The 14785-nt window shown below is 47.1% G+C and overlaps 1 protein-coding gene across 4 annotated transcripts in view; it reads left to right on the top strand.

Annotated features, from left to right (window-relative positions):
• The window catches only part of LOC137521230 (myomegalin-like), a 403861-nt gene that overhangs the window by 188683 nt on the left and 200393 nt on the right, over positions 1 to 14785 (top strand). For all 4 annotated transcript variants that reach the window (XM_068240204.1, XM_068240203.1, XM_068240202.1 and 1 more), the window contains one exon: positions 5365 to 5568. In XM_068240204.1, coding sequence (XP_068096305.1) covers positions 5365 to 5568 — 204 coding nt within the window. The remainder of the gene's footprint in view (positions 1 to 5364; positions 5569 to 14785) is intronic.

Here is a 14785-nt window from a genome sequence, read left to right as displayed (position 1 = left end):
ATCTGAGATTGCGATTGGGTTTGTATCTGGAAATTAGTGAGGATATGTACCGGGGAGAGAGATTGTGGAGAGCTCTGTAGGTTAGGGTTAGGAGTTTGAACTGGATCCTCTGGTTAATTGGCAGCCAGTGAAGAGCTTGACAGAGAGGGTCAGCAGAGGAAGATCGAGAAGAAAGATGAATGAGACGAGCAGCTTAGTTCAGTGCCGACAGTTTGTTAGAAGGTAGTCCACAAAGTAGTATGTTGCAGTAGTCCAGATGAGAAATTATAAGAGCATGTATTAACATTTTGGTTGTGTCTTGAGTGAGAAAGAGATGAATGCGAGATATATTTTTGAGTTGAAGATGGCAGGAGCTGGTTATGGAGTTAAGATGAGGAATAAAAGAGAGAGAATAGTCGAATATTACCCCCAAGCACCGTGCTTTGGGAACTGAAGTTATGGGAGTGTTATTAACATTTATGTACAATAGAAGATGCAAAGTCGGCACTGCTGCATACTGTGCGTTTATTGCCAAAAGGTACTCTTCATCACATACGTGCAGTATATAAAATAACACATACCGCGCGTTGGAGGCTTAAAGCTGTGAGCTGATGGTGGGCGCTGGGAGCAGGAATAGCCTGACAGCCGTTTCGCGCTATCTAGGCGCTTCTACGGAGGCTTGTATCCGCAGTATGCAGCAGTGCCGACTTTGCATCTTCTATTGTACCTAATTGAACTCTGCTTAACTCTAGTCTGAGCACGCTGACAGTGCCACAAGAGTCCAATGTGCCGTGACCCTGCAGATCCTTCACAATAACGGATGTGGATCCTATGTAGTGCCGACTCACTTCTTTCTCCCCCTACGGCTAAATAATTATTAACATTTATAGTTACTTCAGGCAGAGAGGTGGCCAGAGACGGTGGAAAAATTATTAGTTCTGTTTTACTCATATAAGTTTTAGGAAGCGAGAGGACATGAAGGAAGATATAGCAGACAAGCAGTCAGGAACATGTATGAGAAGGGAGTTAAGGTCTGGGTCCGAGAGGTACAGTTGTGCATCGTCTGTTCTGCATACAGGTGGTATTGAAACCCGAATTAGTTGATTAAGCATGCATTACATGATTATGCTTAGTGGAGCATAGTTAATATATCTCAAAGTCTCCATGAAAGTTTGTTAAATGCAACAAAGGGTTGGCACCACTAAAGTAAATATAGCTCTTTAATGTTTCATAAAGCAGATACATAAATGCTGCATTTGGTGGCCCCCTTTCCCAGTATTGTTTGTTAAATGCAGGGAGAGTAATAAGAGTATCGAGGATTGCATGTCAGTTCATAATCATGTGTACCTTCATAAATGCACAGAACAGTAGCATTTGAGTGATTATTATGAACTACACAATACTTTTCAAGAGATCTTTAAAAATCATGCCTAGTTTTTTGATAGATGTATGCCAAAGATGTTATATAAGTATGGGCTTTACACAGGTAAGTTTAAAGGGGCCTATAGCAAAATTTAGGCTACTGGGATAACACTAGTAGCATATTTCTAATAGGAAAAGCAACACATATTAGGTACAGCTTTTGTTTATAAAGGTTGGCTGGATAGCATAATTTACAACACATGTACAGTTCCTGGCGTCACTGAGAGACCAGAGATGTGCTCTCTTTCCAGTTAGGCTGTGATAACAGCTGATATCTCTCCTCTCTGTGCTGTGAGGACAAAGCCTGTTCTGGTAATGCAGGCTCAGTCAGCAGCAAGTATGGATATGTTCTGTGAAAGTTCTTAGGTAAATAAATGGAAAGCTCCCTGTTTATTTACCTATAACTTCCACAGCACATATCAGTACTTGCTTTTGAGCCTGCATTATAAGAACAGGCTTGTTTCTCACAGCACAGAGAGGAGAGATATCAGCTGTTATTACAGCCTAACTGAAAAGAGAGCTCCTCGCTTGCCTCTTACTGATGCCAGGATCCTATCCGGCCAACTTTTATTAACAAAAACAGTGCCTAATATGTATTTCTCTTCCTATTAGCAACATGCTACTAGGATTATTCCAGTAGGCTAACAAATGTCACCTGGGACGTAGGAAAACATAGTGGGGATTGCCAAAACATTAGTATATTAGACTTTTTGCTGTTGCTATTGCATATACCACCCACAGAAAAAACTTATTTTAATTTAAGAAAAAAATTTCATTGTGGAAGCTGCACATGACTGGCAATTTTAAACCTTTGTGCAACACCACCATGTTCTAATGTGACCCAAGTGAGCAATTCCAATACTTGTTATACAATTGCAGACCATTGTTTAAATATAGCAACAAAACTTCAAAATGTGGTAAAAGGAAACAATGTATCTCACACGAGGTCCTACAGGAACGAGCCAATTATGTACCAAGGGGGCAAGGTAGCCTCCTAAAATATAACTTTTATTTGTCACTTGTAACCATCGGTGTAACACAGAGAGGGTCTGATTACCGGTGAACTGCAGTATCACCGAGAATACAGAATATACCCGATTATTAGTGATCTGCAGTATCACTGATAATCAGATATATCTTCTAACCTCTGGACACCTGAGATAACAAGTGAGTGATTGGGTGAAACAGTAACACAGTGGACTGTACCTAAGGAGTAGGCACAGTGGCAGTAAGGAATACTGCACAGAAGAAATCTCCTTCCGTAAGCCTAGACTCTCCCGGGGAAGGAGCTAAGCAGAACGTGGGAAGGACAGAGCGTGAGTGACACCAATGAGCGGGTGTCACTAACAGATCTGGGAACTGCCTCTAACAGTAAGGCTAGTTCTCGAGGTCGGCCAAGCCAGGTCATCAACACACAGACAGATAGAGTACAGAATCAGAAGGCAGATACGGAATCCAATAATAGGCAGGGTCAGGCAACGGAGAATCAGAATAACGAGGTACAGAATCAGGAGGTAGGTACAGAGTCCAGGAACAAGCAGAGATTGGCAACAGGATATCAGAAATAGCAAGGTACAAGATCAGAGTTCAGAGGAATAGTCAGGCAGGCAGAAGGTCATAACAAATAATACAATTCAATTCCTAATGCTAAGGTGTGAACTCCTTGATGTCAACACCTTTGGAAACTATGCTAGAACACAGAAACAGACAAGGCCTGAGTGCTACCACGTAGTGATCGCAACGACAGACAACCAGAGAATGACCAGCACCCAGTATATATACTATAGCGCTCTCCAGCGCCACCCTAAGTGCTGGACCAATGAAAAGTGGTGGAAATGTCAGTTGACCAGCTTGGTCAGCTGACCTTCTTCTGGCTGTCATATAAACTCTGCCTCTCAGCGCGCGCGCGCGTCATTCTAAACCTGTGTGGACTATCAGTCCCAGCCACACCAGTTACGTTTTGCAATGTCTCTGCTGGCCTGCATGCGGGGTGAGACGCACCGCTATCTGCACATGCGGTGGCCTCCCCACGCCTGGTCAGACTGTCAGTAGCAGGTCTGTGCGCGCAAACCGCCGCGGCGGTTTTTCCGCGTTCCGCTATGTCAGCCGCGGAAACAGCCGCCTCATCCTGCGTACATGCGGCGGCTTTTCCGCGTTTCTTCACATCACTTTTTAAACACACACACACACACACACACACACACACACACACACACACACACACACACACACACACACACACACACACACACACACACACACACACACACACACACACACACACACACACACACACACACACACACACACACACACACACACACACACCAAATCGTAAATCACTGGTGTATACACGAATGCACTCCTATAAAGTGCTATAATAGCCTAATGTGATGGGCGGGGGGCCTTGCTGATCCCTTCCCACTCGTGCTGTTAGTAGGAATGTATATTGCAATATCCGAATGGCAATGTAGCTATCCCTCCATATACACAATCAGGGAACAATAGTTGTTCAGTGAGGGCGAGGGGATGTATAGAGCTAGCAGTCAAAAGTATATTGGTGTCTACCTCCGAGACCCCACTCCTGAATTGTAAAGGAAAAAATAGACCTGGAGCTAAAGGACTAAAAAAGGATATGGAGTGCTCAATATATTCAGGGAAAACAGAACCCACTCAACATGCTTCACCCATATGGGCTTTGTCAGGAGTATACATAGACTGTGCAACAAAGTGTAACATATATAACAGCCCCCACCACATCAAAATAACATAGTTTCCCCCAGCATATTGCTCAAGTCAGAGCAATATGCTCTCTCCAAAGCCTCATACACACGAGGCACAAAACTGCGGGCAACAGACAAAAAAAAACTACAAAAAAAAACAGCGACAGCTCGTTGCCAGGTCCCTTTGTGCAGCAGCTGTACACACGGCGCACAGAGGGACAGAGATGCGGCGGAAGCTGTCGCCGAAGGTTCCTCCCACCTCCCCCGGAAGCTCCGTGCATGGTGTGTGGGTTGCTGTTGCTAGTCCGCATACACACGCAGTACGCGTGGCGGACTAGCGACAGTTGCAACGACAGCTGTTGCCGGCGATTGACCACATCAATCCCCTGGCGAGAGTTCTGACTGGCGACGGTTCGTGGCGCGCGCCTCATACACACAGGGGACCTTTCGCCGCCACATGCGCGTGCCACGTATTTGTGGTGACAGTTGTGCTCCGTGTGTATGGGCCATTAGACGTTTACTACAGTCATGTTCTCCTAGATCAGGGGTGTCAAACTCAAATACAAAGGTTGATGAAATTGAGCTTTGGGACCAAATCTCGGGCCAACCTCAATGTCTAGTTGTCATCTCTTTCCCTTATAAAGTGCCCTGGTGTCTAATAGCCTCCTCCTTCCCCTATACGGATCCCTGGTGTCTAGTTGCCCTTCCCCCTCCACCTATACAGTTCCTTGGTGTTTAATGGTCCTCTCTCCCTCATCTATACAGTTCCCTGGTGTTTAGTGGTTTTCCCTCTTTCCCCTATACAATTCCCTGATGCTTAGTTGTCCTCACTCCCTCTCCTATACAGTTTCCTAATGTTTAGTGGCCCCCTCCTTTTCCTATACAGTTCCCTGGTATCTAGTGCTTTCCCCCTCCCCATATGGCTTCCCTGGTTATCTAGGGCTCACCCTCCAATATAGCTTCTCTAGTGGTCTAGAGTGGGCCATACATAATGCGGGAAAACCACCTAAGGGCCAAATCTGATAGCTCCGGGGACCACGGGCCAGAGTTTGAGATGTATGTTCTAGAGCATTTCTTATGGACCCATAACTCTACAAAATGTCATAATTCTTTTGAGTTTGCAAACCAAGAAATAAAGCTAATATGACATGCTGCACGTATATCTGGTTATCTGGACTAGCAATACAGTTTTTTGGGTGAGACATTAATTAACTACATTTCCTCCTTCTCAATCCTTTAGTCTTTTCAGATAACGCCAACTCAGATGGAGTTTTTGGACCTGCAAAACACACTGTTGTCTACCCAGATGGAACTTCAGAAAAAACACATGGCTCTTCACCAGATAGAACGCCAGCTAAATGATGCTAAAAGATCTCAGCAGATGCTAGAAGTTCACCTGCTAGAAGGACAGCAGCAAAAGGAAACTACTTGGAAACACAACCAGGTAGTTGTTGCATAGTTTGGTTTAAAAAAAAGAACAACAACATCAAGTCCAACCAGGGAAAAAAATAATAGTAAAATAAATAAAAGGTTTCGGCCAATTAACTTTTAAGAGGAAAAACTCCTTCCCCACTACAGGTGGCAGTCAGATAAAATCCCTGGATCAACTGTGCTGTAAATGTTCTACTAAACTACTAAATTTACTTTTACTTTTACTACTAAACTGCTAACATCTTGTGATTTTAGTTCCCATCTTATGCATCCAAGATCTTTATGTGGTGCATGCCCTTACATTTATCTACATTAAATTTCATCTGTCATCTGTCTGCCCCTTTTCTCTGTCTATTTTTTTTCTTCCCACTATTGCCAAGAAATAAAATATACAAACTGTAATATTTGCTTGGTGTATACTTGTGCAGTCAGCCTACACAGGAAGCAAGCGTCATGATAATTTGAACAAAACTGCATAAAAATGTGAGGCAACTAAAGAATTTTTTAACACAATCTCTTAATTTGAGGAGCTTAACAGTAATTGTACAAATGGAATAGCTGGAAATACAATATAAATTTCTAATACTTGGTTGAAACCCCTTTGCTGGCAATGGCCGCCTGAGGTCTTGATCTCATAGAAATCACCAGATGCTGGGCTTCTTCCTTTTTAATGCTCTGCTAGGCCTTTACGGGGGTGGCTTTCAGTTGGTGTATGTTTGTGGCTCTTTCTGTCGGAAAGTCTTCAATAAGTGAAATCCGTGCTCAGTTGGGTTAAGATCAGGTAACTGCTTTGGCCATTCATGAATTTTCCACTTCTTTGCTTTAAAGGGACTCCGAGCAGTGCAGAAACTATGGAAAGATGCATACCATTTTGAAGCTATCTTTCTCCTCTTTCCAACAATATATAAACCGCTGCCCTACGCCTTTTAGTTTTCACTAATTTTGCGATTGAAATCGCAGCAAATGCGATTTTGATCGCAAAAATAATGAAAACTAAAAGGCATAGGGCAGGGGTTTATGTGTCGTTGGAAAGAGGAGAAACAGAGCTTCAAAATGGTATGCATCTTTCCATAGTTACTTGTATTACACAGGACGACTTCTCCCCAAAGTCGGCAGCTCCATTCAGCTGCGACTTTGGGGAAAAGTCGTCCTGTGTAATACAAGCAACTATAGAAAGATGCATACCATTTTGAAGCTCTCTTTCTCCTCTTTCCAACGACACATAAACCGACACCCTACGCCTTTTGGTTTTCAATATTTTCGTGATCGAAATCGCGGCGACTGTGATTTCGATCGTGAAAATAGCGAAAACTAAAAGGCGTAGGGCGGCGGTTTATATATCGTTGAAAAGAGGAGAAAGAGAGCTTCAAAATGGTATGCATCTTTCTATAGTTTCTGCACTTATCGGAGTCCCTTTAATAAACTCCTGGGTTGCTTTGGCTGTATGTTTTGGGTCATTGTCCATCGATATCATGAAATGCCACCCAATCAATTTGACTGCGTTTAGCTGTATTTGAGCTGACAATATGCCTCTGAACACCTCAGAATTCATACAGCTGCTTCTATCCTGTGTCACATCATCGATAAACACTAGTGTGCCATTGGCAGCTATGTAAACCCAAACAATCACACTGCCTCCACTGTGTTTCAGATGATGTGGAATGCTTTGGATAATGAGCTGTTCCATGCCTTCTCCTTACTTTTTTTCTTTCCATCCTTCTGGTAAAGGTTGATGTTGGTTTCATCTGTCTAAAGAATGATTTTCCAGAACTGTGCTGGCTTTTTTAGATGTTCTTTAGCAAAGTCGAATTTGATCTTTCTATTCTTGAGGCTTTCAAGAGGCTAGACCCTTGCAGTGCACCCTCTGCAGTGGCGTAGCTAGGGTGTTTGACACTCGGTGCGGATAATTTACAGACACCCCCCCACACACACACACAAAAAAAAGCAAAGCGCGCAGCGGCAAAATAATGGGTGTGGACATGACATCACATGGGTGGGGGTAACAGTAGGCTAATATAGGTAGCCAGAATAGTTGCCCTCAGCATAGGTTAGATAGGTAGGTGCCCCCAGTGTAGGTTAGTTAGGTAGGGGCCTCCAATATAGGTAGCCAGTATAGTTGCCACCAGTATAGGCTAGCAAGGTAGGTGCCCCCAATACAGGTTGCATAGGTAGGTGTCCCAGTATAGATTACATAGGTAACTGCCCCCAGTATAGGTTAGATTGGTAGGTGCATCCAGTATAGGTTAGATAGGTAGCTGCCCACTGTATAGGTTAGATAGCTAGCAGGGTGAGAGGGTGGGCAGATAGCTAGCCGGGTGGGCAGATAGGCAAAAAGGGGGAGGAGGAAGAAGTGGTGCGGTCATGGAAGAATTGGGTGTGGTCATGGACCAGAATGTGGGTGTGGTAACGGGTGGAGACAAATTTACATGAATTTAGCAATGGTGGGACATTAGATTAGGACAGTGGTGGCGAACCTTTTGAAGGCCGAGTGGCCAAACAGCAACCCAAAAGTCACTTATCTATCGCAAAGTGGCAACAGCAATTTAAACTAAATACAAACGTTTTAACTCATACATGAACATTATGGAAAATCCAAGTTGAAAATAACCTGTGAAGATAAACAATTTCATCCATCCTACTCCTGAAAAATATATTCATTTCTTTTTAGAACCTCCCAGTTTTATTTTCTGTTTTAAAAAGCTAAAAAGTAGCTATTGTCTCATATGATGATGATTCAGTCTCGCAGTTAGCAATCATGTGACCCTCAACAAGACAAATTCAGCAATCATGAGGTCCCCCATCAAGACAAAATCAGCAATCATGAGGCCCCTAACAAGACAAATTCAGCAATCATGAGGCCCCCAACATGACAAATTCAGCAATCATGAGGCCCCCAACATGACAAATTCAGCAATTATGGGGCCCCCAACAAGACAAATTCAGCAATCATGAGGCCCCCAACAAGACAAATTCAGCAATCATGAGGCCCCCAACAAAACATTCAGTAACCATGAGGCCCCCAACAAGACAAATTCAGTAACCATGAGGCCCCCAACAAGACAAATTCAGCAGTCATGAGGCACATAAATAAACAGCATTTCACATAAATAGGCAGAATGCCCACTTAATATGGTAGACACCTCTCACCTGGCTTCTGAATTCTCCTCTACTGGCTGCTGTACTGTTTTTGGCTGGATTGGGGATGATGTGTGGGCTGAAAGGCCTGGCGGTTATGCTGTGGCCGGGCTGGCGGTGATGCTGGGCTGTGCTTGGCTGGTTGAAGTAAATGTTGGCCTGACTGTTGGTGGTGATGCTGTGGCCTTTTTGACAGTGATTCTGAGCTGTTTGGCTGGTGGTGATGCTCGGCTGGCTGGCCTGGATAGTTTACGTAGTGACAGGTGCACCCTAGTTTAGGTAGCGCCAGGAGCCTCCCAGTTTAGTTAGTGACAGATACCCCCCCAGTTTAGGTAGTGACAGATGCCCCCCAGTTTAGGTAGTGACAGGAGCCCCCAGTGTATGTAGTGACTGGTGCCCCCAGTTCAGGTAGTGACAGGTGCCCCCCAGGGTATGTAGTGACAGGAGCCCCCAGTTTAGGTAGTGACAGGGCCCCCCAGTTTAGGTAGTGACAGGGCCCCCCAGTTTAGGTAGTGACAGGGCCCCCCAGTTCAGGTAGTGACAGGTGCCCCCAGTTCAGGTATTGACAGGCGCCCCCCAGTTCAGTGACAGGTACCCCCAGTGTAGGTATGACAGGAGCCCCCCAGTGTATGCAGTGACAGGTGCCCGCCAGTTCAGGAAGTGACAGGGACCCCCCCAGTGTATGTAGTGACAGGAGCCCCTAGTTTAGGTAGTGACAGGGCCCCCCAGTTTAGGTAGTGACAGGTGCCCCCCAGTATAGATAGCCAGGTCTATAGGTGTCCCCAGTTTAAATAGCCAGATCTATAGGTGTCCTCAGTGGCAGCGGAGAGAGAAGAGAAGCGGTGGGGAAGGAAGGACGTCCCCCCCCTTCCCTCACCTTGGGGCTCCCCCTCTTTCGCTTCCCCCTTTAGAATGAAGTGATGTGGCAGGCAGCGCTGCTGTGCCCACCGCTTCTTTTCTTCTTATCGGGTGGGAGGGTAGGCAGTTAGGTAGCCGGGTGGGCAGTTAGGTAGCCGGGTGGGCAGCTAGTTAGGTAGCCGGGTGGGAGCCGGAGGGTAGGCAGAAAGGTAGCTGGGTGGGTAGTTGGGTAGCTCAGTGGGGGCCCCGACTCCTATGCTCCCCCTCACCTGGGTGTCCCCCCTCCTATTACAAGCGGCGGGAGAGCGGCGGGTACATCAAAGTTCTGGGGAGGTAAAGCAGAAGATAGAGGTCCAGCTGCCTCCCGGTCTACGCTGTCTCCTTTGTAATTGCCGCGCACTAAACCAGGAAGTAGTGAGAGCGGCATAGAGACAGCGTGTAGCCCGGGAGGCAGCTGGACCTCTATCTTCTGCTTTACCTCCCCGGAACTTTTATGTACCCACCGCTCTACCGCCGCTCGGAATAGGAGGGGGGCCCTCCGAGGTGAGGGAGGGGGAGGATAGGAGGGGGCCCCCTGGGTAAAAAGAGGTTTTTAAAAAAAATAATAATAATAAAAAAAATAACCCGGCGACAATTATGGGCCCCTGGAGAAACGGAACTCGAGGGGCCCTCGTATGTCCGCCCCTGACTCTGCAGTCGGAGGGGGGACGGGGGGAGCACGGAGGGCGGCCCGGGGAGAGGAAGGGAAGGAGAGGTCGGGCTGCCCTCCCCGCGGCTGCGGCTCTCCGCTCCAGCGCACCCCCTCTAGGGAGGCTGGGATCACCCCACCTAGTGCGGATCGCACCCCCCGTACCCCCGTCACGACGCTAGTGACCCTCTGTATGTACTTTTATGCAGTCTTCTCTTTATGGTAGACTTATTCTATTTTGGGACATGACTGTCTAATTTGATTTGAATTGCCAAAACCCTTTTTTGGAAATGTGTTGCCAAATAATGATCTTAGACTTTTAGGAGTGCTTGGAACACTGTACTTACAAGGCCTACTAGTATAGTGCATTTTATATTTCTGTTTGTTTCCAAGCTTTGCAATGGGGTGGGGATCCATTTGAATATAAATTAAAAATGTGTCCGTGTAACGATTGGTGAAGCACAGAGAGGATCTGATTACCGGTGATCTGCAGTATCACTGGGAATACAGATATATACCAGATTATAAGTGATCTGCAGTATCACCGATAATCCGATATACCAGCTAACCTCTGTTCACCTGAGTAGAGTGTAGTGTTAGGTGCAACAATAACACTTAGAGGACTAGGCCTCAGTGCAGTAAGGAGTACTGCATGGATTCCTTCCAAAGACCTGAACTCTCCAAGGCGGGAGGAGTCAGGTCGAGAGTAGGAAGGATAGTCTGAAAGTGACACTCAGGAGGAAGTGTCACTAACAGGACGGGGAACCGCCTCCAATAGTAAGGTCGGTTCTCGAGGTCGGACAAGCCAGGTCGTAAACACACGGACGGATAAAGTACAGATTCAGAAGACAGAGGCGGAGTCTCGGTACAGGCAGGGTTCGGCAACAGGGTATCAGAAATATCGAGGTACAAGATCAGGAGGCAGGAGCAGAGTCTAAGGACGAGCCGGGGTTCGGCAACAGAGTATCAGAATGGCAAGGTACAAGATCAGAGTTTAGGAGGATAGTCAGGCAGGCAAAAAGTCATAACAGATAATCACAATCAAACTAGTACTTTAGCTATCAACAGAATCTAGCTAAGTGTAGGATTACAGCTCCAGCTGGTCCCGGCACACTTAAGGATCTGACTACAGGTCTGAGTGCTCCCACGTATGTGTTCGCAACGCCAGACAACCAGCAACTGAGCAGCCAGCAGTATATATACACATGCATCTCTCCAGCACCTCCCTAAGTGCTGGACCAATGAGGAGTGGAGCCAGAGTCAGCTGACCAGCCTGGTCAGCTGACTCATTTCTGGCCGTCATATTTACCCTGCCTGAGTGTGTGCGCGCGTGTCACTCTAAACCTAGAGGGACTATGTGTCCCAGCCACACCAGCACCGCTCTGCGGTGCCTCAGTAATGGGGCCATGCGCGCTAACCGCCATGTCCAACGCGGCGGTTATTCCGCGCTCCGTCATGCCCTGCACGGGGACAGCCGCCTCAGACTGAGTGGAGGCGGCTGCCTCCCCGTGCTCTGCCCCGCCGTGCGCGGAAAGAGCCGCCTGCCGCTGACTCATGGCGGCGGCTCTTCCGCGCTTCATCACAGTACCCCCCCCCGAGGAGTGGACTCCGGACAACTCCTACCAGGTTTCTCGGGGTGTAAGGCGTGAAACTCCCTCCTTAATTCGTCCGCATGCATGCGACTCCCCGGTACCCATTGTCTCTCCTCAATGGCGTACCCTTTCCAATGTACGAGATATTGTACCGAGTTTTGTACAAAGCGTGAATCTAAAATCTTTTCTACCTCGTACTCAGGTTGGTCATCTACCAACACAGGAGGAGGAGGAGTGGGACCCACATGGACTGCTGGCTTAAGCAGGGATACGTGGAAGGACCTTACCCCACGCATGCTGGCGGGAAGATCAACGGAATAAGTAACGTTGTTGATCTTTTTAGCTACTGAAAATGGACCCACAAACCTGGGACCCAATTTATCCGAGGGCTGTCTCAGGGTCAAGTGACGTGTGGACACCCAGACCAAGTCTCCTGGCTGGAACTTACACTCCAATGAGCGTCTTTTGTCAGCCTGACCCTTTTGACTCTGGAATGCCCTTTCCAGATTACTTTTCACCGTCCCCCAGATGTCTTTAAATGCCCTCTGCCAGGCTTCCAGGGTTGGAAACGGAGAAGAGACAACTGGCAAGGGGGAGAATTTGGGCGATCTCCCTGTCATCACCTGAAACGGAGAAAATCCGGAGGAAGAATTTCTCAAATTGTTTTGAGCAAATTCTGCGAAGGGCAAGAATCTGACCCAGTCGTCTTGCGCCTCTGCAACATAACATCTCAAGTATTGTTCTAAGGACTGATTTATCCTCTCAGTCTGGCCATTTGTCTGTGGGTGGTAGCCCGACGAGAATGACAGCTTCATGCCCATTGGATGGCAAAAAGCCTTCCAAAATCTGGAAACAAATTGGACTCCCCTGTCTGAGACTATGTTTTCTGGAATGCCGTGTAATCGGAAAATGTGAATGATGAATAACTCGGCCAATTCCTGAGCCGAGGGGAGTCCTTTTAAGGGCACAAAATGGGCCATTTTGCTAAAGCGGTCGACCACCACCCAAATGACCGACATGCCTTCAGATCCGGGAAGCTCACCCACAAAATCCATGGACAGGTGGGTCCACGGCTCACTCGGGGTGGGCAAAGGATGCAAGGTACCGACAGGTGCCAGCCGGGAGGGTTTGCTTTTTGCACATATCGCACACTCCCTAACATATTCTCTGCAATCTGCTGCCAAGGAAGGCCACCAGGCACATCTGGCCACCAGATCTTGTGTTCTAGATGCCCCAGGATGCCCAGCATTCTTGTGCACATGGAACATCTCTAGAACCCGGAGACGAAAAGGTAGGGGAATGAACATAACCCCTGCGGGCTTCCCTTCCGGGATGTCTTGTTGGAAGGGAACCAAAGTCTCCTTCAAATCTTCCCAAGTTCCAGTTGCTGCTAGTACCAACTTCTGGGGAACAATGGTCTCTGGAACGGAGGGCTGTGCTGTCTCTGGCTCGAAGTACCTAGATAAAGCATCTGCTTTAACATTTTTGCTACCCGGAGTGTATGTAATAATGAAACTGAACCTAGAGAAAAATAACGACCATCGAGCCTGACGGGGGATCAACCTCTTAGCCCCCTCGATGTATTCTAAGTTTTTGTGATCAGTGTAAACCGTGATCGTATGCTCTGCTCCCTCTAACCAATGTCGCCATTCCTCGAAAGCCAATTTAATGGCCAGGAGCTCCCTGTTGCCTATATCGTAGTTCCTCTCTGCTGGGGAGAATCTACGAGAGAAGTAAGCACACGGGTGCATCCTACCCTGCAAGCCTGATCGCTGAGACAGCACAGCCCCCACTCCGACCTCTGAAACATCTACTTCAACAATAAATGGGAAAGAAGTATCCACATGTCTGAGGATGGGTGCCAAACAGAATAGATCCTTCAGGGTGGAAAAAGCATGTAGAGCCTCAGGAGACCAGTGAGTGGTATCTGCCCCTTTTTTAGTGAGACTGGTAAGGGGAGAAATGACCGTGGAGTACCCCTTTATGAACCGCCTATAATAATTAGCAAAACCGAGAAACCGCTGAAGAGACTTCAGCCCAACCGGCTGAGGCCATTCCAGAACAGCGGAGACCTTGGCAGGGTCCATAGACAGGCCCGTGGTGGAAATTATGTATCCCAGGAAGGCGACAGACGTTACTTCAAAAATACATTTTTCAAGTTTTGCGTATAAAGAGTTTTGCCTCAGTTTATTCAAAACAAATTTTACATGGGTCCTATGTTCAGAGAGGTTGTTGGAGAAAATAAGTATATCATCTAGGTAGACTAGAACAAATCTCCCCAACACCTCCCTGAAGACCTCGTTGATGAGTTCCTGGAAAACGGCCGGGGCATTACATAGCCCGAAGGGCATCACACAGTACTCGTAATGCCCGTCCGGTGTATTAAAGGCTGTTTTCCACTCATCGCCCTTTCTTATGCGTATCAGGTTATACGCACCCCGCAAATCCAGCTTAGAAAAGATCTTAGCGTCGGTGATCTGTGTGAATAAATCGTCAATCAGAGGCAGCGGGTAGCGATTCTTCACCGTAATCTTATTAAGACCCCGGTAATCAATGCAGGGCCGCAGGCCTCCGTCTTTTTTTTTAACGAAAAAGAAACCTGCCCCAGCAGGCGACCGGAACGGGCGAATGAAACCCTTGGCCAAATTTTCACGGATGTAATCTTGCATGGCCAATTTTTCGGGCCCCGACAAATTGTACAAATGCCCCCGGGGGGGCACACACCCTGAACGGAGATCGATGGGACAGTCGAAAGGGCGATGTGGGGGTAACTTATCCGCTGCCTTGGGGCAAAATACGTCAGAATATTCCATATACTGTTCAGGAACCCCCTCCACCTGAACCCTGGTTTGGCCCAAAGTCACCCTCCCTAAACATTGCTGAAAACAACGATCTGACCAGGAAATTATTTGACCAGTGGCCCAATCAATGTGTGAGGAGTGCAGGTGTAGCCATGG

The sequence above is a fragment of the Hyperolius riggenbachi genome, chromosome 6 (assembly GCF_040937935.1).
Source record: "Hyperolius riggenbachi isolate aHypRig1 chromosome 6, aHypRig1.pri, whole genome shotgun sequence".
Taxonomy (NCBI): Eukaryota; Metazoa; Chordata; class Amphibia; order Anura; family Hyperoliidae; genus Hyperolius; species Hyperolius riggenbachi.
This window is presented reverse-complemented; position numbering and strand designations above follow the sequence as displayed.